The sequence below is a fragment of the Onychomys torridus genome, chromosome 4, assembly GCF_903995425.1.
Source record: "Onychomys torridus chromosome 4, mOncTor1.1, whole genome shotgun sequence".
NCBI classification, from domain to species: Eukaryota; Metazoa; Chordata; class Mammalia; order Rodentia; family Cricetidae; genus Onychomys; species Onychomys torridus.
Window position 1 is genome coordinate 3,513,006 of NC_050446.1, and position 24,803 is coordinate 3,537,808.

The following is a 24,803-nucleotide window of genomic DNA, read 5'->3' on the forward strand; positions in this document are numbered from 1 at the left end:
CTGGGGCGATACCTTGGCGGGGTCCAAAGCATTCTAACCTGACTGCCTTTGCAGAGGCTGGCTCGCTGACACCGCCCTTCAGGTCACGCCCCTCTTGCCACGCCCCTCGGCGAGGCCGGGCGGGGAAGGGGCGTGTCTTCTCCATTCCCCGGCGCCTATTGGGAGGGTGCCCTGCGGGAGGCGGGGCTGCACTCGGAGCTCGAGCCTTGTCGTTACTAACGGCTGTCAGTGAGTCTCCGGCTTTCCGGACTGACAAGGTGAAGAGCGACTCCGACTCAAGCAATATGTCTGAGAAACGACATCCCGACCACGTCGCGACTCAGCGGCTCCCCGAGTCCTTCAGGGGTGAGTCCCTCGTCCTGGCACAGATGCCCTGAGCCCGCCCCTGGGTACCGAGCCCCCAGCCTCAGCTAGAACCCCGCTGACAACCGGGTTCCGGAAGGCGGGTCTCCCCTGCACTGGGTGCCCTTCTCAGAACCGCGGTCTTCTCCTTTACCCCTGGTTTCTCGGGCTGGTAGATGATGGTTTCTGGGTGCTAGGGTGCAACCTGCATGGCAGCCAAGAGGGCACACCCTTGGCAGGGGCGTGTATCCGTTGCTCCGGACCCTGGCAGGCAAAGGCTCGCTAGACCTTTGGGCCCTGGATGCCACGCCAGGTGCCAGCGCTTCCTTATCTCGCGCCATGCACGCGGACCAGGGCAGTCCCTGGCAGCGATAGAGGCGGCTCTCCCGCAGGTTCAGCCTCGCCCACTCTCCTTTCTTTCCTGGCCCTGCGCCTCATAAGGGAAGCCGTTGGGTCAAGCATCCTTCCTTCATCTATCTATAAGGTGATTCCCCACTCCTCTGGACTAGGGAAGAACTCTCACCCGCTTCCCGCCGTCCCCTGCTTCGGGAAATTTTCATAGGAAAAGGCTGACTTTAGGTGGTATAGGCAGAGGTCTTCAAGGCTTTCCTTCTTCCAGTTCCATTGTCTGCCTCATTCTATGCCCTTTGGTCTTAGAAATCTCTCCTTGCAGGTACATAGCCTGGTGCTCACCACCCTACCCGGGGCCTTCCTAGTCTTGAAAGCAAGAACTGCCCCATCCTGTCCCTTGTGAAGAAATTAGAGTCCTTGAGCAAAGTACCCACTTGAGCCTTTAAATTGGATACCTCCTTGGGGTCAGGAGATGCCCAGTAAGAGATAATAAACCTCGCAGGAGTTTTGCTCTCCTCTCCAGAGCGTTACTGATCCAAAGGAATTAGTTCTAAAGATGGAATTTCAGAGAGGATGACACAGTGGAAGAGATTTAAGAGGTTAAGAGGGCTTTTCCAGCAGTGACCGCTATCATCCATGCGGATTATTGCACAACCAGCCTGTCTTCCCATCTAAATCCCATCCCTAAGCCAGGAACACTTCCTTTAATTCTTTCTCAAGCGTATCATGAGAATTTCAGATGGCTCCGGAGTGTATAGAGCACCAGCAAGGGTCATTGGGTGCCATTCTCAGTGCATGCGTGTGGGACTCTTTCTCTATGCTTTACAACCCCAAATTGGGAGTATAATAAAAAAGAGAACGATAGCAAAACAGACAAAAACTACACTTAGTAGGCTAAGGCACTGTGCTCAATATTTTATGTTATTTTGTTGAATCCTCACAACTGATACTCAAAGAGATTGACTTAGTCACACAGGATTAGTGGGGCCATATTTTAAATTCATATTTAAATGACTCTAAAACGGAACAGGAAAAAGCTGTTTAGTATCAGTAGTGGTCTGTGCCCAGATACAGGTGTGGGTATTGGTAGACTCCCTACCCAAAGTAGGAAATGGATTTGGAGCAGTACCCTGAGAGTAACATGATCTCTGCATTTAAAGATCATTCCATTTTCTTGGTCACAAAACAGTTTGGGTTTTACTTCCAAATCCCCTTTCTTGGTTCTACATTTAGCTGTTTTAGACAGAAATCTTTTAGAATTTGTGAAAATGAGTGTGCTTTTTCTGAAGTATATATACAAATGAAATTTTGCTTGGTTTTTGGAACTTTTTATTTTTAAAACTTTACATCTGCCAGGCATGGTGGTGCGTAGTGGTGGTGGTGCATGCTTTTAATCCCAGCACTTGGGAGGCAGAGGCAGGAGGATCTCTGTGAGTTGGAGCCCAGCCTGGTCTGCTACAGAGTGAGATCCAGGACAGGCTCCAAAACTACACAGAGAAATCCTGTCTCCAAAAACAAACAAACAAACAAATGTGACATCTACTTAGTGTGCATGTGGTTGGCTTGTGGAGGTCACAAGAGAACTCACAAGGGTCAGTCTCCTTCCAACATGTGGGACCCAGGTCAAATTCAGACCTTCCTTGCTGACAGCCAGCACCTTTGCATGCTGAAGCATCTCACCTTCCCACTGTCTAGTTGTTTGTTTGTTTTTAATGGTAAGCCTCAGAGATTTGACATTAGGAAAAATCTGTCACTATAACATATTAGAGTTTCTCAAATGTGTGTCATGTGCCAAACTTAACTAAATGCTTTGTAAATATCCACTTGCAGACCTACCATAAGGAAATGTCTTTATTTCCCATCTTTAAGTAAGGAAACTGAGAGTCAGAATGATGAAATTACAGACAGTCCAAAAAATTCAGAACCAAGTTTCCAACCCATTTTGGAAATGATTTTCCTAGCCATTTTCCTGATCCTACTAGCTAGCTATCTGTCTAGCAGATTCCAAGGTATAGTCTGGTCCAACTTCAGGACCTCACTGAGGCTAAGAGGCTATAAACAAAGGAATCCCAGAGGAGCCAAGTGTGAGTCAGAACCTCTTGGATAAAGTCACTCCAGAGGATTGCTTCTGATGGAAGGAAGCCCTAGAATTACAAAGCCCCAACTCTACCTCATTGTGTCTTTGTAGAGAATTAGTCCTAGAGAGATAAATATTACCAAACTTAGGAGTAATCCAGAAAGTTTACCTAAATCCAGTGCCTTCAGTTTGTAATGGAACATTGCAGCTGGATTTCAAAGAGATGTGTTGTTGTAGTGAAGAGCCTTGTCAACAAGATAAGTCTCTTGGGGAGGATCTCTTGAAAACAAGCAGAATCATGGGACTGATCTGTTTATCTCAGTTGTTACAGTTGATCAGTTTGGGGAGAACTTTGTAACCTCAATAACTGACCTAAATTAAACCATCAGTGGTAATAAATGAAGTCCAAGACTACAGAGATGTTATGTGTATATTTATGACGAAATAGATTTCAGTGTCCCTCAATAGTGTAAGTTTCTGCTTTTAAATGTATAAAATGTTGATAAAGTGACGCAGAAGGGACTAAAGATGAGTTCATGAAGACCTCACAGAAAAGCAATTTCCTATAGGCTGTTAGAACCACATAGCAGTATCTGCCTATGCATACTTCTGCATGGCACTGTAATTTCTCAGTGTTACCCTCTCCTTTTTAGCCTCATTCTAAGAACTCAATATGAACCAGATGGTGATGGCACATGCCATTTAATACCAGCACTCAGGAGATCTCTGTGAGTTCGAGGCCAGCCTGATCTATAGAGTTCCTGTCAGCCAGGGCTACACAGAGAAACTCTGTTTAGGCGGGTGGGGGGTGGGAAGAACTTAGTATGAAATACATAGTAGTTGAACAAAATGTTTGCTAAAAGAAAAAGGAAGTGGGAAGGAGTAAATAATCTTCTCAAGTGTTTGTTATTGTTCATTGATTTTAGGATATGGCCATTATGTTCCATATTATACATTCTTACTGTAGACAGACTACTTAGCTAGTTTTGTGTTAACAATAAAGGACTAAAATGGGCAAGAAAATATATTGTACCGAGTAAGGCCTTACTTATAGAAACAGAAGTTGAGGATCAAGAAGAAAAAAAAGTGTGGTCAGTCTTTATTACACTCTTGTTCTTTTTTTTTCTGGCTCTGTCTGTGTTCTAGGACTACTAAAGAAACTTGAACCTCAAGCTTTTGTTTAATATTTTAGTAGGTGGAGCCTTGATGACACAACCAAGAAAATACCTTCAAGTATGAGACAATAAAATTTGTTGTCCCCTGGAGTGAGCACTTTCAGGAAGATGGTATAGTGTAAGGAAATGAGAGAGGCATTAGCGTGAAGAGACTGGGCTGTGGTCTCAACTCCCTCACTACCTGGGTCACTTAGGCGAGTTCCTCAATTTCCAAAGAGTCAGTTCCTTGTCATACAGTTAGGCATAATCCTATCTGCCAGGATCATCAAATAAGAAGACATATAGAAGCACTAGGGGAATCAGAAATGCTAAACACACAGGGTTGTCTCTTTAAAGAGAGAGGTGCAAAACCTGTTTTCCACCCAGAAGGCAGAGAGCAGAGGTGGTTCAAAGCTTGATGGCCAAGACCACACCAGATCCTCCCCCCAGGCCTTATCATGAGCTTGTTACTCTCAGCCAATCTACTGGCCCCATCTTTATGGAAGATGTCACATGTACTTTACAAATAGCTTCAATCAATGTAGCCATGTCTTTTTTTTTTTTTTTTTTTTTTTGGTTTTTCAAGACAGGGTTTCTCTGTGTAGCTTTGTGCCTTTTCCTGGATCTCGCTCTGTAGACCAGGCTGGCCTCAAACTCACAGAGATCCACCTGCCTCTGCCTCCTGAGTGCTGGTATTAAAGGCATACGCCACCACCGCCCGACACTGTAGCCCTGTCTTAAGCTTTATTGTCTCACAGGATTGAGTTAATTATCCTTAGGAAGTTTTTTCACCAATTGTGCCGTGCTTGAATATGCCTAAAATAAACTACTTGGGTCAGACTCAAAAGTTTGAGCCAACACTGGCTACTGAGTCATATTAACCAAACTGCCTTCTTCTCTCTCATGGATCAACCCTCTGCTGGCCATGGTGGTCACAAAGACCCCCACAGATATATGTGAATTTTCTTTTGAAACTTTACACGTTGTTATGGCATTACTTCGTGGAGAAAGCAAGGAATAAAGAGATCAGTGACAGCTAGACTCACAGAAATGTGCTCATTTCGCATTGGATTCCCATTCAGGGGAGAGTGGGAGAACTGTGTAACGGACGGCCTGATGAAGTTTAGACTAACTTACTACCCCGTTTATGATCTGTGCCTCTCCTGAGGTGTAGTCCCCAAGCAGATTGTTAGGCCTCATGTTTTCTCCATGGTTTAAAAATCCCAGAAGGCAATTCACCCAACAAAACACTAATTCCTTATGAGCTATTTAATGGTGACCTTAAACCATTTCTACTGATAAGGAAATGGAGTGGTAGGGTTGGAATCGGGCACTAAATTGTCAACCTCTTACATGTGTCTTAGCCATTCATCTAAGGGAAGAGTTAGGAATCTCATGTCCTATGCTTTTTATTTCCCTTTTAAATGAACATAATGAGTTTCAGGTTTTTTGGTTTTTGAGGATTTTTTGGTTTTGGTTTTGGTTTTTTGAGGCAGGGTTTTTCTACTGTAGTCCTGGCTATTCTGGAACTCACTCTGTACACCGGTCAGGCTAGCCTCATACTCATAGAGATCCTCCTGCCTCTGCCTCCTGAGTGCTGGTTAAAGGCGTGCACCACCACCGCCCGGCTGGATATTTTTAAGATGTCTAAGATGAAAGTTTTGAGGAGATAGGCCGATATAAGGAGTGGCTGTCCTGTCTGTGTGACTCTAAACTTAGTACTTCAGTACTCACTGGCAAATTGCTTTCTTTTTTTCTGAAGAGTTTTTGTGCTTCTCCGTAGGGTCATGTTTAACCCTCCTGAGAAGAAAAAGTCTGTGGTCTGTTTTTGTTTTGTTTTGTTTTGGGCCTTTTTGTTTTTTAAGAATAAACACTTGAGGAAAGCAGCCGGCACTCTTTAGGTCAGAGAACGATGTGCACTGTGCTCTGACGTTGCTTCTGCTGGCATGACACCTCAGTCTGGTCCATGTAGAAGGTCCCTTTCTCTTGCCAGAAAACAATGCAGTTGCTCCACTCACCGACTGTCACCGACGTGGCCCGTGTTTTCCGGGTTTGTCACAATCCCGTCATTCGCAGTACCTCCTTACTCGATGCTGACTTCCTGAGAAACCAGCTGACCGCTCTCTTTTTAGGTGAATAGCCTTCTGGGATTTTTTTTTTTTAGATTTTTAAATTTTATTTGATGTGTATGAGCATTTTGTCTATATATCTATGTGCACTGCATGAGTACCTGGTGCTTATCATGTCAAGAAGAAGGTCTCAGATCCCCTGGAACTGGATTATGGATAGTTGTGAGCCACCGTATAGGTGCTGGGAACCAAACCCAGGTCCTCTAGCAGAGCAACAAGTGCTCCTAGGTGCTGAGCCATCTTTTCAGCCACTGCAAATAGTTTTTACATTAAAAAAAAAAAAAAAAAAAAAAAAAAAAAGATCCCTTCAGTCTAGCTTTTACATTTGTATACAGTTTTGTTGTTGTTGTTGTTTGTTTAGCTGAGGATCGAACCCAGGGCCTTGCGCCTATGAGGCAATCGCTCTACCACTGAGCTAAATCCCCAACCCCAGTTCTTTTTTTTAAAGGATGAATGTTTTGCTACACATGAACATCAGATTACAGTGTACATAAGTGAGTTTTGTTGGGAATGCAGCCATGATCTTTGCACATACCTGTGTGCTGCCCATGGCTGTTTTTATACTGCGATGGTAGACTGGAGTGTTTGCTCAAACTCTGCTCTGCAAAGCCTGTTTCCTCTTTGCCCCTCTCAAGAAAAAGCTTGCTAAATTCTAACCGTCTGCTGCACAATCATGGTGTTTAAAAAGGAGGAAAAGGAGGAGAACGGTGTATCTTGAATATAAATGCTTTAAGAAGGAATTAAAAATTGCCAAGACTTTACTTTCACTGACTATTTACCCCTTTAAAAAAAAAAGTGCTGTTAGACGCAGACAGCATGTGTGGTTTTAAGATAAAACTCCCAGCTGCCCTATCTGTCTCTACCCAGACAATACTGTTCCTAACAGTTTACAACACAGTGTTTCAGCCGCATTCCGGGTAAGGAGAAGGGAAGGATTGCCTTTAACTGCTGCAGCTCAGATGGACTCAGCAACTCTTCAGCCCAGCCCTTTCCCGTGCTCCATGGTGCGTGTGACTGCGTCCTAATTTTAGATGTGAGACGTGTTTCTGGCCTTTCTCAGCAGAGGAAATCCAATACGTTTTGAATTTTAGAGTAATTAGATCTCAATGGTGACTGGAACCCATTACTCCCTGGGACTTTTAGTCATGCCAACTCCAGTTCATCTTAAAATAAACCAGCTGCACAGATGGGTAGCAACATACACTGCTCTGAACATTGGTCTAGGAGCTTACGAGGAAGGTACTCCTCTTTCCTGGAGCCAGGTAACAAAAGTTACTGCACAACTTGTACCTTTTTATGTTTTAGTTTGGTTTTATATTAGTTTTCTTCAGGTAAGTTCAATTTGACTAATAATAAATATACATATATATAATTTTAGGTTCTTTTGAAATATGTTATTATTATTATTATTATTATTTTGTTGTTGTTGTTGTTGTTGTTGTTGTTGTTAGAGACAGTTTTCTCTGTGTAGCTTTAGTTGTCCAGGAACTCACTCTGTAGACCATCCACCTGCCTCTGCCTCCCAAGTGCTGGGATTAAAGGCGTGAACCACTACACCTGGCTCATTTATTTCGATTGGCATCAGTCTTTCGCCTCTGGGTATGTCTGTGTACCATATGCATGCAGTGTCTGTAGAGGCCAGCTGAGGACATTTGATCCTCTGGGATTTGAGTTACAGAGAGTTGTGAGCTGGCACACTGATGCTGGGAATCACACTCAGGTCCTGTGGAGGAGTAGCCAGTGTTCTGAACAGGTGAGCCATCTTTCCAACCCCATAAGTCCTAGTTTTGATTGGTTAAAAGTTTATTTTCAATGCAGTTTTCAAGAAAGAGTTTCACAGTGGAAAAAGAAAATGCAGAAAAATGCAGTAAAGCAAAATTTACAGTCACATATTGTGGGATCCCTGATCTTTAGAAGTCTCCCCCGGTGAAACATTGATAAGCATGTAAGCCTAGATATCTCAGGAATATTGATTTCCTGTTACTTGTCATTTACCTCTTAAGCTAATAGAAGGAGACAATCCTAAATTAATAACTAAGAAACTCTGAGGAAATGAGGCTCATGAAATTTCGGTGAGTAACTGAGAATTGCTTTTTCTTATTTGCCCAGCAATCGTGGCTGCTTTAATATTTCTAGCCAGGCATCTGATACAGACAAGACTATGTCCAGTGTTTATACTACCCACCAGCTCCCTGGTCCTCATCTTTGATGTCATGTCCTTATCTGGGTAACAGGGCCAAGCTTCCTGACCTGTACATATGGGGACATCTTTGAAAATGTACTTTCTGCGGATCTTTGAATGTTGGAGCCTAGGTTGGCTGGGGATAGCATAAAGTAAGTGGTGAATAAACTCATTTTTAAGAGAATTTGTTTACAAAAAGAGCAAGTACTAGCTATTTTCCCATTTTTTATCCTGGAAATTTGGGTGGAATATTCTTTTTCCTGAATACAGTCGAAGGGTCCCAGGAACCTCTTGATTGTGTTTACTGAGCACTATTGCAGTTCTGTAAGGCCCTAGAGTACTCACTGTCATCTTATAGTGGAGAAACTAGTTCCAGGATACTGTGCTGCATTTTGATACTATCAAAATGAGCGAGAAGGTCTGTGTTTGTAGTTCATGGAAACACTCTTACCGAGTGTATTCAAGACCCTGGTTTGGATCCCCAGCACTAGAGAGAAATAAAGTGCTTTTAGTGCATTTGTGGGATCATATGATTAGGAGCTCTGCACTTTGCCCGGAGCCTGGGAGACTTAGGCACTATTTTAGAGAGCACTAAATGCTATCAGATAAACATTGGCAGCCAGTCTGTTCCTCTTTTGGAATTTAGTTCACATAGAATCTAGACCTCAATGTGGCTCTGAACCTTGGAGCTTTTCTGCTAAAATTAAGAGGTCTACTTAGAGTGAAGAGAGCTTTCTCTGTGAGAATACCAGATTTCCTTCTCAACGCTGCCTACCTGCCATGTTTCCTGGTTGGGTACTAGGTTAAGAAGGTTCTCCAAACATGAAGACTCTTCAATGAGAACCCTTTCCATTTAATGGTGAGGGGTCAAAGAGACTTAGAACATGACCTTTGAATCCCTGTCGTTCCTGGCGAGACCTTGGGAAAGTCATGTTTCTGTTACTTCGTTCATAAATGGAATTAAAGTAACATGGTAGGCATTCCTCTAGTCCCAGCACACAGAAGGTAGAGGCAGGAGGATTGTGAGTTCAGGCTAGCCTGAGCTACATAGCAAGACTCTATTTAAAAAACAAAACGAAACTCTCACTGGATGGTTCTAAATATTGGTGATACCCATTGAACTTTTAAAGTAGTCTTTTTTTTTTTTTTTTTTTTTTTGGTTTTTCGAGACAGGGTTTATCTGTGTAGCTTTGCGCCTTTCCCGGAACTCACTTGGTAGCCCAGGCTGGCCTCGAACTCACAGAGATCCGCCTGCCTCTGCCTCCCGAGTGCTGGGATTAAAGGTGTGTGCCATCACCGCCTGGCTTAAAGTAGTTTTAACAGTGCCCAGCCTGTAGGAAAGTGTCCATCACGTCCTGTGGGGAGGCCTGCTGCTTCTGCTCCTTCATTTAGAAAGTGGAGTTCAAAGTACTTTGTCACCATTTGTGTTATACTTGCTAGAATCTCTCCACAAGCAGTACGGCACAGTGGTCCCACCTCAAGTGTACCCTAGGAATTATGACCTGCAAGTGCCAGGATGGGCTTAGATGACTTTGTGTGTCTGAGGACAGTTTCCTGACACCATGGCACAGAGGAAACATAACTGGACTACTTCCTGTGTTTCTGCTGAGCACTTGGTCTAGCTGCCAACGCCTTTCTCTTTTCCGCTCATGTCCCTGTGGCAGCCTTGAGCTGTAAGCCTTGAGCTTCCTTCTGAGCAGTAAATCTGCCGGCACACACGCCTCTTTCACCTGTCAGCACTAGCTCTAATCTGCCTTTTGTGAGTGCTGCCTTTTGTCTCCCAGAACCTTCTAGGTGAATCTTGCCTGAGAATTTATTCTAAAGGTGCAAAGCCCAGGGAAAGTATTCCTTAACTGAGACTTTACATTTGGCAGTGTCCCTTTGGGGAGCTTAGATAAGATGTTTTGGGATACGGAAATTAACTAAATTGCTAAAAGGTGTAAATTGGAGAACAATTTTAAAAAACCCTTTGCTAAGCTAGTAGGGAATCAGTCTGGAGAGACTGGTCCCCCTGCAGCTGGAAAGGCTAATTTTATCCTTAAGATGCCTTTGTCTTGATTCCACGAACCCACACGAACCTACACCTGGTATACAACACTCAACTGTTTTGAAAGGACATTTAGACTGTGGATTAAGGATTAAGGCTGTATCAGCAGGAACTATGTCAGACTAGGCAAAATGAAAAAAGAAAATAGAAATAAATAGTATTAGAAAGGAAAGCTAGGGGGCTGGAGAGATGGCTCAGTGGTTAAGAGCACTGACTGCTCTTCCAGAGGACCCAGGTTAAATTCCCAGCACCCACATGGCAGCTCACAACTGTCTGTAACTCCAGGATCCAACACCCTCACACAGACACACATATAGGAAAAACACCGATAAAAAATTTTTATAAAAAGAAAATTAAGAAAGGAAAGCTAGTTGTACTTTAGTATATAGCTTAGCTTTGACTGACCTATTGATGGCTATTAATTTAACCAAAATTACAGTTTTGCTTGTTTGTGGTGGAGGAAGAGATAAGGAAGAACCAAATTCGCTTCCACAGTGAGAAGTCACCGGTGCTGCTCGGAACGGAAAAGACAAGGCAGGTTATTAGAACCTGGAGGAGACACCGACAGGGGCAGCCAGAGATCTGCTGTTGTGAGGAAGCAGAAATGGGGAGATGGGGTGGAGCAGAGTCTGCACTTGTTTGTACCCACTTGTAGAACGATCTGATTGTTTAAAAATGTGTGCGTGTGCGTGCGCGTCAGTGTGAGGGCACGCGTCCACGTGGCGGTCGGAGGGCAGCCTGCAGAAGTCAGTCCTCTTCTACCAGGTGGGTTCCAGGGATCGAACTCAAGTTCCTCCATTTGGCAGCAAGCACCTTTACCTGCTGAGCCATCTCACTGGCCTCTTGTGAACTTTGGTAGTGTAACACCTTTGTTACTTTTTGTAAAGTCAAAAACAGGAAAAGCACAAGTTCATGGCTCTAGGGGCTAATAAGAGATTTAAAAGAACAACAGAGGGAAAATAAGCTACTAACTTTATTTGTTTGAATTTTAAAATATTGTATGAACCAGGAAAGAGGTTGGAAGAGTGTATTGAAATAGTTACTGTTTCTGGGGTTTGCAGCAGGGTGTATATGTATTAGATTTGTAACCACATAAAAACACTATTTAAATGCAGAAGAAGGAGGAGGCCAAGTACAGTGATGTTCGTCACAGCATTGCTTTTAATAGCAAGAAACCAGAAACAGCCCTTTGCTAATCAGGAAATGGGAGGCAGCTCATGAGCCAGGGGCAACAGTGTGCGAAAGTAATTTGTTCATGTAAACACTGTGATGGGATTATGTGCCCGTATCATGGCTTTGTCATGAGTCATGCTGTCCCATGAACTAGAATACCCACTTTGTTTCTCTCTCCGCCTTTTCGTTGGCATTTTACTTGCTGTTAGGAAGCTGACCATGGCTGTCATCTACCCATCCCGCTCCACTCTGACCTCCATCCCCATGTGGGTCACTCTCCCTACTCCACATTTCTAAATCTTCCGAGCAGACACTGTCCCACCTGGTTTATAGCTGTCCTTTGTTGGGGAATATTATTTTAAGCTGTGTTACTTTTGTTTATGTTGCATTTGTTTAACTCTGTGAAACTGTGTCCTGTGCCTGTCTAAAACACCTGATGATCTAATAAAGAACTGAACGGCCAATGGCAAGGCAGGAGAAAGGACGGGTGGGGCTGGCAGACAGAATATATAGAAGGAAAAATCTGAGAGGAGAAGAAGAAGTAGCCAGAGAAGGAGGAGGACTTCAGTGACACAGCGACACAGCAAGTCACTGAGTAAGAAATAATGAAAGGTAGACAGAAATAGAGAAAAGTAAAACCCCAAAGGCAAAAGTTAGACAGGATAATTTAAGTTAAGTAAAGCTAGTTAGCAACAAGCCAAGCTAAGACCAGACAGTTATAATTAAGAATAAGCCTCCATATGTGATTTATTTGGGAGCTGGGTGGTGGGCCTCCCAAAAGACCAAAGACCAATCAACAACAGTCAATTAATTAGTTAAATGTGCATTGGTGTCTCACTTACATATATGTCTGTGTGAGGGTATCAGATCTTGGAGTTACAGAGAGTTGTAACTGCCATGTGGATGCTGGGAATTGAACCCAGATCCTCTGGAAGAGCAGTCAGTGCTCTTAATCACTGAACCATCTCTCCAGCCCCAACAACAGTCATTATTCCTCACTATACGTGGATCTATCTTGTTAGAAGCTGAGTAATCTTCATTTTCGTTATTTCACACCATGAGGCAAAATAAATAAGCGGTATTAGATTAGCATTTGCAGGGTAATGTGAGAAATGAGTAAGTACATGTGTTTCAGGGTTGTGTGAGAATTGGATGTGGAAATGCAGGCAAAGCAGCCAGCAAAAGGGCAATCACAGAACTGTTCCAGAGGGTGGGGTGACATGACAGTGCCCGTAACAGGCTGTATGGTTTTGTTTTCAACAGATAACTCCAAGGCAGAACTGGGACCTTGTGGATGGATTTTAGTGGCTTTCTCCTTATTGTTCGTAATTATTACCTTCCCAATATCAATATGGATTTGCATAAAGGTAAAGAGCATTTCTTTCATTTCCTACCTCTGTAAGCCACTTGATCTATGGGACAGATAGAGGGATACCATACTGGCCTGGAGTATAAGAGAAGTATGAAAGTGTATGTATAATAAATAGACACTGTGCCTGGAAAGAGTAAACACCTGATCAATGTTTATAGACACTGTCAGGAAATGGAGAGAACGACAGATGCTCTGAACCTGGTCAGAGCAGAGATAGTCTTAAGAAGTTCTTCGTAAATGTGTGTGCTCATCATGGTGACTTTTCATTCCTGCTTTTTTTCCAGATTGTAAAGGAGTATGAAAGAGTCATCATCTTCAGACTGGGTCGCATTTTGCAAGGAGGCGCCAGAGGGCCTGGTCAGTACTAGGTTTCCATCTGGAAACTGAAGTGTTGTGCTTTTTTGTTTGTTTTTTCAAACCTATTTGTATGGGGGGGGGGGTATGTGCACATGAATGCTGGTGCCCACAGAAGCCAGAGGTATGGGATGCCCTGGTAGCTGGAGTTACAGAATTTGGGAGCTACCCAGTGTGGGTGCTGGGACTCGATCTCTGGTCCTCTGGAAGACCATACATAAGGTGCTCTTAACTCCTGAGCCCTCTCTCTACTCTACTAGACTGGAATGTCTTACTGATGTGAGTCTCCAGCGAGGCCTCTACTTGGAGCAGAAGCCGTATGGCAGGAGCTTCCAGTGGCTCTGGCCAGTCTGGGTGCCGTCCCACCCTTTCTGTTACTATCTGCTTAGAGCTATTAGGTTATCGTTGGCCTTGGCCACAGCTGTGGGAGGCTGAGCATGAGGATCCCAACCCAGGAAAGATTTCAGTTAGATAGATGCTGGGCTTACAGGAATGTGCCGCCATGCCCAGCTAGGCTCTGGGAATTCCCAGGAGAACAAAACATGGTCCCCTTATCAAAGGGTTTGCTGTCCAACAACCAGACACCAACAAAGAATCAGATAGCCACATCCTGCATTTAGTGTTATGATATAGTAGCCACAGAACCCTGAAAGAGTACACGGAAGACCCAGAGAAGAGCTACTGACCTAAGTAACAGATGAGGCAAAGCTTTCCTATAGGTTTTGTTTGTTGGTTTTGTTGTTTTAAATGCCTATTTTCATTATTTTAAAATTATATGTTAGCCAAGTGTGGTGACACATGCCTTTAATCCCCGCACTCGGGAGGCAGAGGCAGGTGGATCTCTGAGTTAGAGGTCAGCCTGGTCTACAGAGTGAGATCCAAGACAGTCAGGGCTACACGGAGAAACCCTGCCTTGAACCCCCCCCCCCAAAAAAAAAAATTAAACAAACAAACAAATAAATACAATTATGTGTTTATATGTGGATATGTTCATGTGAGTGCAGATGCCTTCAGAATCAGGAAGAGAGTGGGGCCCTTGGAGCTGGAATTACAGGCAGTTGTGAGCGGTCTTTGTGGGTGCTGGGAACTGCATCTGGGTCTTTTGGGAAGAGCCTCGTAACCCCTGAGCCTTCCTAGACCCTCTGGTTGGTTTTTCTTTTCTTTTCTTCTGGAGGCCCTCTCACAGGCTAACCTGAAACTCACTGTGTACCCTATGCTGGCTTCAAATTCTCAGCAGTCCTCCTGCCTCAGCCTTCCAAGTATTGTAAATATCTGCATGTGCAGTTATGACTGGCCGGTCTGAATGCTGAGGCGTGAAGCAGGACTAACCACAGAGAGGAAATAACAACATCAGAGCCACGTAGGGAGAGGAGAGCAGAGCGGAGTGCTGTAGGACCAGCCTCCAGTGAGAACACAGGGCCTGAGGAGAGGGTGGAGACCAGAGGGGCAGGGTGAGTTTCTAGAGACCTACATGGCTCAGGACTTGCAGCTCAGGAAAATGGCTCTTAGAGAAGCTCTAAGTTCTTAGAGTGAGAAGTGAGCATGGGGTGTTAGAAACAGCAACCGGCATTGATTCCATTGGAACTGATGAATAAGAAGCTGAACCTAATGGGGTCTCTCTGACCCTGTGTGTGTGTGTGTGTGTGTGTTACAGGTCTGTTTTTCATCCTGCCGTGCACTGACAGCTTCATCAAGGTGGACATGAGAACCATCTCCTTCGATATCCCTCCTCAGGAGGTGAGCACTTCTCACCAGGACTGAGGGCTCACACACGGCTCCCTGACCCCGGGAGGCCAGAGCTTGCAGCCCTGACTGCCTTCTCTTTTCCCATTTCTGTCACTTTGAGTAGGTCTTTAAATTCTCTGTGTCTCAATGTCCACAACTGTAAAATGGAGGTCATAATGGTAAGGCCTACTTAATGGGGTTTTGTAAGGAGTAATTGAGATACCGCATGGGAACTGTTTAGCACAGTACCTGAGCCTGGAAGGCTATATGAGGCCTTGTTGCTGTTAGAAACACAGTGTGACACCCAAGGACATCGGGTTGCCATCATTGTTGTTCTGACCATGCTTTCTCATGGGTTTCTGACAGAAAACAACAACAACATCCAATCTAGTTCAACATTCTTCCTATTTTTATTCAAGATAAATTGGTTGGAAGCCAAAGAATTAGAAACTGCTCATTTGGCATTTTAGGAATCTCTGTGATCATTTCAAGCCTTTTCAGGCTTCTTCCCAAACAGCTCACAGTTGGCATGACAGTTAGTTCCTAGAAGGATGCAGTCGCAGTGAGACAAATCCTCAGATCCCAGCTCTTGGGATTCTCTGTTGCTTTACCCTCTGCTCAGGGTTAACTGCATTGGACAGCAGCTCTGCCATGGCCATTTGGTACCCACGTGTTAGGAGACATAATAATACCATTGCAGACAGGAGCCCCCAGGCTGCTGAAGGAGCTAGCTGTGGGAGTGCAGGAAGAGCAGTGTTCCCTGGGCACAGTCCAGGAACTCAGCATGATGTTGGAACCTGACTTTGTCTTACCATAAATCACAAAATCCAGACACCATATTGGGAACTCCCTTACTGGTACTGATCCAAGCATTTGGTATGGGTGTTCTTCTCACACCACACATCTCCTGCATGTTTCCCGGTCATTCAGGAAGATAGGCTCTCAGGAGCCCCTTGGAGGGCTGGGAATTGTATGGAGTTTTCTTGTATAAACACTGGGCATCTGGCATGTTGCTGTGGGCTTCTGCCTTTCCCTGCTCCCTTTCCCTGCAAGCTGCCAGTCCCAGAGTGGATTGGAACTTGGCAAGAAACGCTTTCCCATCCCTGTGATCTTGCTACAAAGGGAGACGAACACTCTGCCACAGTAAACAGTGAGCAGAGACCCTGCAGCTCTGAACGCAGCTGTGACAGCCATAGTGGCAAGATCTGTGAGTGACACTCATTTTCCCATCACATTGAGAGGTTGTCACACGAGATGGTAATGAACTGCACATTTGTTAACAGGCTCCCTCGGCTCCAACTTAGAAGTATTTTTAGATTACTAAACAGCAAAAGAGGACTGCTGCTTGATACCTGGCAGAGCCACGAGCCTGTTTAGCTGTGGCTGTTGCTTTCACTGGCATAGCTGTCCCCAGCTCCCTTCGCGACTCCTCCTCTCTTGGTCTTCACACGTGTAAGGACAGGAGGCAGATGAGGGCTGCCAGGTCACACGGCTTACAGCCCGCCACAGCCCACCCAGCACTCAGGTGCTGGCCTCCGCTCCCATGAGGCTGGTCACTCAGTTTCTAGGGTCTCATTTCAGCTCATCTCTTACTTAGGGCCCTCTGCCATGTGTCATCACACTGTCAGTGCTAGAGAGACAAAACTGCCCCTGAGAAACTCAGTCACCAGGTGGTGGTGCACACCTCTAATCTCAGCACTCCGGAGGCAGAGGCAGGCAGAGCTCTGTGAGTTCGAGGCCAACCTCGTCTACAGAGCAAGTTCCAGGACAGCCAGGGCTACACAGAGAAACTTTGTCTCAAAACAAACAAACAAACAAACAAACAAAGGAAGGAAAAGAAACTCACAGTCTAAGGGAGAAACAGAGGCATCCACACATCCCACTCAGTGCATCTCTCCACAGGGGTACAGAGGGTGGGCACAAGAGGTGTGCCTGACGGTGAGAGTCAGGAAGTCCACTGAGAAGACATGAAGTGGTAGGAAAAAGTGAGCCAGAGCGATGCCAGCTTATGAGCAGCATCTCAAAATTTGCCGAGTGAGTCTGTGGAGTTGGATAAATAAGAATGTTTGATTAAATCTCTAAAGTTGTAATTAACCTTCTGATGCCTTACCCAACAAAATCAGCTACTGCTTAAGGATTCATAGAAGGGCCTTTGAAGTGATGAAGAAGCTGTGGCCGCTCTATGATTGCCTCTTTCCTCCTGTAGGTCCTCACTAAGGATTCAGTGACAATCAGTGTGGATGGCGTCGTCTATTACCGTGTGCAGAATGCCACCCTGGCTGTGGCAAATATCACCAATGCAGATTCGGCAACCCGTCTTTTGGCACAAACCACGCTGAGGAATGCCCTGGGAACCAAGAACCTGTCTCAGATCCTGTCTGACAGGGAGGAGATCGCACACCACATGCAGGTGAGGAAGGCGTTGCTGCCGGCTAGCCCAGAGGGAGAGCAGAGTGGAGTTCATGATCGTTGAGGGTGTTGATTCACCCAGACAGGGGTGGCTGCCCTTTTTTCTTTTTTAGGCTTCCAGATATTATAGAAATGTTTTCAGACCAACACCCATGGGTTCATGGCACTCAGGTGCATGCTGTTTTTAAATTCCTTCCAGTGTTTTATTTTTCCCAGAATCCATATTATCCTCCTCATAGATCATAATGGTTTGGAGGTTATTCTGCAAGAATACTGCTAAAGCTTGAGCCTGTGGACAAGTCCATGAACCCCTGTGTAACTGTCATGCTTTCCAGTCTTGGCTGCGAGGCAGATGTTACTAGTAGTAAGACTGGCTTGTTCCAAAGTTACATACAGTACTATAAATATGAATTCCTGCCATTATGGAGGCTTCCATGGCTAAGTCTGTGACTTGTTTGGGTTTGAAAAGGCTAAGAGCCCAGAGCTCTATAACCTGCTCTGTAGCCCAGGCTGACCTTGCGGTTCTACTTCATCCCTGCTAAGTGTATATGATCTGTGCGACGTCATCACAGCCTCATGAAATAGAGAGTGTGGTTCAATAGGGTTTACATGACATCACATTGACTTCGGGTGGGCACACTACTGATAAAGCAAGCTTAGGCTGACTGCTGTATTTGTAATGACGTTTCACTGGAATACAGCCTCAGCTGTTCCCTTGTATATCACCCATGCTGCTCTTGACCCATGAGAGCAAGGCAGAATGTTGGAACAGTTGCAGTGAGGACTGCAGATCAACAGTTCCTTGATGGCCCCTTAGAAGTTTGCCAACACCTACATTGGCTCATCTGTGATAGCACCAGAGCGGCTCCTTTTCTCTCCAGCCCTGCTTCAGCCACTGACACCAAACCTCATTGACACCACATCCCAGCTCTTAGCATCTGGACCAGGAGCATTAGTGCCTCACTTGCAATCTGCTCTTTTTCCAGAGCACGCTGGATGATGCCACGGATGACTGGGGAATAAAGGTAGAGCGTGTGGAGATTAAGGATGTGAAACTCCCCATCCAGCTCCAGAGAGCCATGGCTGCAGAGGCAGAAGCCGCCCGGGAGGCAAGAGCCAAGGTAATGTTTCCATTGGTTTAGGTTCTGTTTTGTCTTGTTCCCTTCCCTCCCCTCTCCTCCCCTCCCTTCCCTTCTGCTTTGTCTTGTTTTAGTGTGATTTCCTTTTTAAATCCCACAGTAATAAAACACTCTCACTGAAAAAGAGTGAGGAGCCTTGAATGTTTAGTATAAACGCGCTTCCCATCATTTCAAATCCAAGTTTTACTCAGAGGCTGCTACTCTGTGTGTGTGTGTGTGTGTGTGTGTGTGTGTGTGTGTGTGTGTGTGTGTGTGTGTAAAGTGCATCGTGTGCATTCATGTGTGTTGGTGTGTCTGTGACTGTATGCACACATGCACACACACATTTTTGAGACAAGGAGACTATCTGGCCAGGAAGGCACCAGGACCCATCTGCCTCCTCTCCTCCAGTACTGAGGTTACAGATGTGTGCTACCACACCTTGCTTTTACATGAGTTCTGGGGAATCCAAACTCCAGTCCTTACGACTATACCGAAAGCACGTTATCTGGTGAGCTGTCTTGTTGGGTCATTGGCACAGGTGGACCCATGCAGCATATGGCCTCTTGGGATACTGATCTATTAGAAGTTGCATCTTTCTTTCATGATTGTGAGCCACATGCTCTGCTTCCTCGGCTCATTATTAAAGGCAGATTGACATTCAGAACACAGGACAGTTGCCTCAGCTTGCTGCCGCCCATCCCTCACCTGTTCCTGTCGTCATTTTCTCTCCCACCCATCCCTCACTTGTTCCTGTCATTTTCTTGCCCTCCCTTTTCCGGGGTCTTTTCTCCATGCTGCTGCTGCTGCTTCCTCCTGTTCCCACAATTTTCTTCTCTTTCTGTGGTTTCTTTCCCTTTTTTTTTTTTTTTTTTTTTTGTCTTCACTTTGCCTTTGTCTTAAGTCTACATGAGTGGCCCTCTGGTAGTGCTGAGGAAATACTTGTTACACTAACCTCAAAAAGAAATGCATCTTTGAAAGATGATAATTATCAAAATATGAAGGTATCTCACCAAACCCAAGGACCAGAAATAGAGGTAGGCATCTCCAGAATTGAACCTGGGGTTTGTTCCCTGCAAATAGCCCGTGGTGGAGGATGTCTCACTCCCAAGTTCATAGTGTTCCTAAGGGGGCACTAAAGGACAAATGCTTCCTGTGTAGAAGGGGGTTCTCTCTGATAAAACAGGGATGTGGCCACACCCCAGCATGGCCACAAAGCCCCCACCCTGTGAACAGCAAGAGCAGTTTTCATAGGACGGTTTGCTGTGCCTTTGACAGGCATCCTAAACATGGGAACAAGCCAGTTTGTCATCACTAGAAAATAGTGGTAGTTGACAACTGGCTGACCGCAGAACCCTGTCCATCTCATAGGATACCTGTTTCAGCCATAGGCTGGCCTTTATAATTTCTAAGCCAGGCAGTACCAAACAGAGCAGCAGCCTATCGACATGCTGCCTCAGCCAGAGTTTTCATGTCTTTCAGGGATGCTCATGGCATGACATTGCAGAACTCTCAAGTACTTCCTTACAAAACCATCACTTGCAGGAACTAAATATATGTACAGTGTTATTAAAAGTTTCTTCTGACCAATCAGTTGTTTGAAAATTAGGAATTGCTTTTACCTTATTATGTCATTAGCTAAAAGACCATTTTTATACCACATAGAACAATAATTTCTCATACACAGAAAACCAGAGCCTGCACCTTCTGTTCCCATGTCAGTAATTAACTGTGGAGTTTTCCTGAGCTTAGACTTGGCCTCGGAATCCTTTTGTGGCGCTCCAGATATCAACCCTCAACTGCTTGGAGTTAGCCCTCAAAGTGAAACTTATTTGCCATCCTAGTGAGTGAAAACTGAAGCCCAGAAGAGCAGAGTGATTTCCTCAGAGTCCCACAGTTGATTAGAACTCTCTACTCCCCTTTTTCCCTTCCTACTTCCTCTGGGACCCCCCACCATGAGCCTTCTACAACATTCTCAATAGTTCCCGTCTTCCTTTATAACAAGGAACAAAGATAAAGGAGGGCAGTTAGAACTCTGACTACCATGCTGTCCTTTAGGTGAGGCTATCAGGTTTGTCTGGCAGCTGTGACATGAACCTGGGCAATGGCTGACTGTCCTCAAGATTGGGGTTCACACAAGGTTGGGGCCTGCTTCTGAAAAGTACCCTAGTGAAATAAATAACTCAGAAATAGCTGTGAGCTTGCTTACACTCAAGTTCCAATGGGAAGTAGAAGGTATCTGCCTCTTCAGTAAGCAAGTTCCAGAGGAGAGAGTGGAAGTGGGAGGGCCGGTAGACACAGATTCCAGAATGAAAGCCCTCAAGTTAATTAGCCACAGGGAAGCTCAAATTCAAGTCACAGGCAAATGCCACCCTAGAGATATTCATCAGGATGGCTTGAAAACACAGTGTGAGAGGAATCAGGAGTTGGGAGTGGGGCAGGAACTAGAGCCCTTGTGTCTGCTTGGGAATGTCTGTTGGCTCTATCACTTTGGAAGACAGTTTAGTAATATCTACCCAAGCTGGTGTTTGCAGAGCCTGTGGCCAGTAGCTCCACTCCTCAGTATGAATCTCACAGACACACACTCATGTTTACCGGGGTGTACCACAGCACCACTTTACCCCGACCTGGAAACTTTCCAAGTACCCATCCTGAGTTGGATGGGTAAAGGCATAGTTATTCGCAGGCAGTAATAGTGTACAGCAAAACTGAACACAGAACTGCTCCCAAACATAATTGTGGCTAAGGAAGCCACTCAAAGGTGTCCACGTAGAGAACAGATTCTCTAGCCACATGACTAAACGCTGACTAAATCTCATTTTAAAGTGTGTAGACCATGGGCTCAGTCGCCAGCACAGTGGAGCAAATGATAAACAGTGGGCTGTGGAAATGAAGTGTTGATTTACATGGAATTGCTGTACATTTGGCCAGAAAACCCATCCAGACAAAGGAGCCTGCTTTGCTTTAGGATGCTGCCCACAGAGTGCACTTGTCTATGTCTAGACAAAGCCTGTGGCATTGTGTTCGTATCTTTGGTAACTTGTTCAGAGTAGTTTTTTGATGAACTAAATGTATGCCTATCATAATGGGTCTGGCTTCCTGGCCAACAAATTGTTTATTGATTGGAGGTGGGAAATGAAATATCTGTGGTCGATGTCCAGACAAAATGTGCCTAACTGGATATATGAGATGACATGAAGGAAAGTCTGAGCTTACCATTCATAGTAGGGTGTCTTTATGCATTCTCCAGCGACTGTCTCAGAACACCGTTACCCGGTTCTCTGAGTGTGTCTGGCATTTGCCTCTCATCTCATAGACCAAGGTGGGACATGATGGTTTGTTTCAGTTTAATCCTATCAATTGGATCGTTTCTCTCAGTGAGTATAACATCTGGTACCCCCTATCTATTTAATGATACTACACATGCAACCAGAATTTGGAGACTTAGAACTCAGATCCTGTCTCTTCCCTTTCCATACCCATCAGTCTCAATAGGCAGAGGCAGGTGGATCTCTGTGAGTTTGAAGCCAGATTGGTCTACATAGTGAGTACCAGGCCAGCCAGAGCTACATAGTGAGATCCTACCTCAAAAAACAAAAAGGAAAGACAGAAACCATATATCTACTAGGTCTGGGCTTTTTCCTTGCTGTTCCTCTATAACAGTCCCCACTTATTCAGAACTTGATTTCCCTGCTCTGTCTGTGTCACCATGATACCATGAAATGCTGCACATTCAAGAGGAGTGAGTATATTAGCACTTTCCTATTGCTGTGCTAACACACCATGACCAAGGCAACTTACTGGGCATTATTTTATCATCCTACAGCAATATATTTAGGATGGGCTAGAATGAAAGTTTTCTATTGGTCTGAAGAGGATTCTACAAGGGTTTCAGAATTTCTCCTAAGTCACCTCCTAGATACACTTCTCTGAATGCAGTGTGTGAGGGGGTTACTTACATGTGTGTGGATGGTTAGTACTCGTTAATAGAACTAAGAAACTTGATTTAAATGCGTAGGTGGAGCTTTTGTTTGTCATGCCCTTCCTAGCATGCACACAAGTTAGTGTGCTAAAACTCATACTGCAGTCTTTTATCAAACACGCTCTGTCAGTTCTTGGTTCAATAAAGTCTTTCCTTTCCTTGATTTCAAAGAACTGGAAATCCACCTGACTTGCAAAGGGTTTGTATCCACACATGAAGTCAGTTGCTCATCCTTTTGCAGTGCTGTGGGCTGGTCAATACCCTGTTCGATACGACTGTGATACCCTTTTCAATGGGAGTCAGGTAGCAGTAAGAGGATGCCTTGAGCCAGATACATCCTTAAGCAATTCAGTTCCAGGAGAAAGAATATCTGAAAACTGAGTGTGTAGGAGTTGATGGATTCCTGGGGAGTCCTGTAAGCTGCCTAAGGCATATCAGCCCTTACTTGAAGACTGCTGGGTGGCCCATGCTATTTGCCAACTGACTTCTTCTTTCCACTCCATAGGTGATTGCAGCTGAGGGAGAAATGAACGCGTCCAGAGCTCTGAAGGAAGCTTCCATAGTTATCACCGAGTCTCCCGCCGCCCTTCAGCTCCGGTATCTTCAAACGCTGACCACTATTGCTGCTGAGAAAAACTCCACTATTGTCTTCCCTCTGCCCATCGACATGTTGCAGGGCCTTCTGAGTGCTAAACACTGAGCTGGACAGGTCTGTGTAGAGCTGTGCTGACCCTTCCCAGGGTAGAGTGGGGACCAAATTAGCCTTTCACTTGCAAGGAGAGTAGAAAGAAGCTTGACTGTCCCGCCCCCCCCCATTTCTGTATGTAGTTTGAGGGGCTCCTTGAAGGGACAGGAGTCCTAAGAGTAGCTGAGAGACTCACCTTGGAGCCAGGAGTGGAGCTCAGTAGTAGGGAACTTGCTTAGCATGCCCAAGGCTCTGGGTTCCATCCTCAGCACCAAAACAAAACAAAATCACTGGCTTGTAAATACTGAGAGGGCGATGGGTGATTTATGTACGATAATCTTAGTCTTTATCCGAGTCTTTTCTTTATTCTGTGGTAGGCTGAAGCCCTCTTCTAACTTCCTTTAAGTCATTCCCGGCCCTATGTGAGCAGTCAAGCCAGGGCAAGGGACACAGCCTAGACATGCTGCCCGACCCCACTGGGTAAATGCTCTGCAGACTGAAGACTTGTGTCACCCCCTCTGGGCTACCCGTGCCTTCCCTTCAGGGAATCTTAAAGGAAGGACATTTCCCCAGTGTCCATCCACCCAATCTAAGCCCAAACTGTGTTCTAAAATAATCCTCTCCTCCTCCATGAGCCTGTCAGAGAAAATGGTCAGAGTCAACGGCAAGGCTCCGCTGGCCCTCCCAGACCGTCCTTCCCCACTGTGGTGGTCCTTTGGAAAAAGGACCTTTGGAAAAGCCGTGCTCCCCACGACTTGATGACCCCTTTCTGTGTTGCCGTTAAAAGCAGCTAATCTTGTCACAGAAGTGCTTTTTTCTCACGTTTGCCTATTTCAATGTATCACGTTTTTAAATCACTTTGGTTTTTAAAAATAACTTTCTAAGTTCTATAAATAATTGCTGTATGCCCATTTGAATAGCTTAAGTACAGAAGTACTTTTTAAAAAATTCTTAAGAAAACCATTATATTTTGCTCTCTGCATATTATCAACTATTATATACTGTGAAATATTGTGATTACTAATCCTATTTAAGTAGTTTAAGGAATTGCTAACACATGGGGTGTGTGATTTCTGATCTCACGCAGACACCCATGCTGAGCTCACAGTTTTTTGTTTTGTTTTCATACAAAACGTTGATACCAATAGAGGAGTGGTCGGTCCCTCTGGACCACAGTTTCTTACTGTTATATCCTTCCCTTGGCCTGGAAAGCTTGGTGGTGACTTTTGTGACATCTTTGAGGCTTTGAGGATTCACCTAGAGAAGCCAGAAAGAATGTTCCCTGAGTGGAGAGCAGCACAGTTCACATCCACCACTAGCTGTGCGGTGGAGCCTCCCCTCCCTCACCCCGTTGGGTTTCTAGAGGTGTATAGAGCATTCCCGCCCAGGACTCAAGTTACATTTACATTTTGAATTTAAAATGATGGGCTTATCTGTTTGGAGAAGCAACTTGCCTTCCACTGAGGACCTGGAAAACCCATGTCCTGGTGGAAACACCTTCTCAGAGCTGGCAAATGATACACTTGTCCTCTAATTTCTCTCTCCGGACACCAGCTGGCCTTTGCTTCTGTGCCTTGTGAATTAGCAATCCAGTAGGCTGTAGTTGGCTGAGGGGGGAGAAAATCGAGCTAGGGAAGGGTTGTTGGTGTGTGGTTTTCACGAGTCCCCCCTCAGCCATGTCAAATAAAGTATGTGCCCTGTGA

At 45.1% G+C, this 24,803-nt stretch overlaps 1 protein-coding gene across 1 annotated transcript; it reads left to right on the top strand.

Moving 5' to 3' along the window:
- Positions 1-211: 211 nt before the first annotated feature.
- On the top strand, positions 212-24,803 carry Stom (stomatin). Its single transcript, XM_036186577.1, has 7 exons — positions 212-345; positions 12,719-12,822; positions 13,112-13,184; positions 14,836-14,918; positions 17,113-17,316; positions 18,302-18,436; positions 22,921-24,803. Exons 1-7 carry the CDS (start codon positions 285-287, stop codon positions 23,113-23,115), a joined length of 855 nt encoding a protein of 284 aa, XP_036042470.1. The 5' UTR covers positions 212-284; the 3' UTR covers positions 23,116-24,803.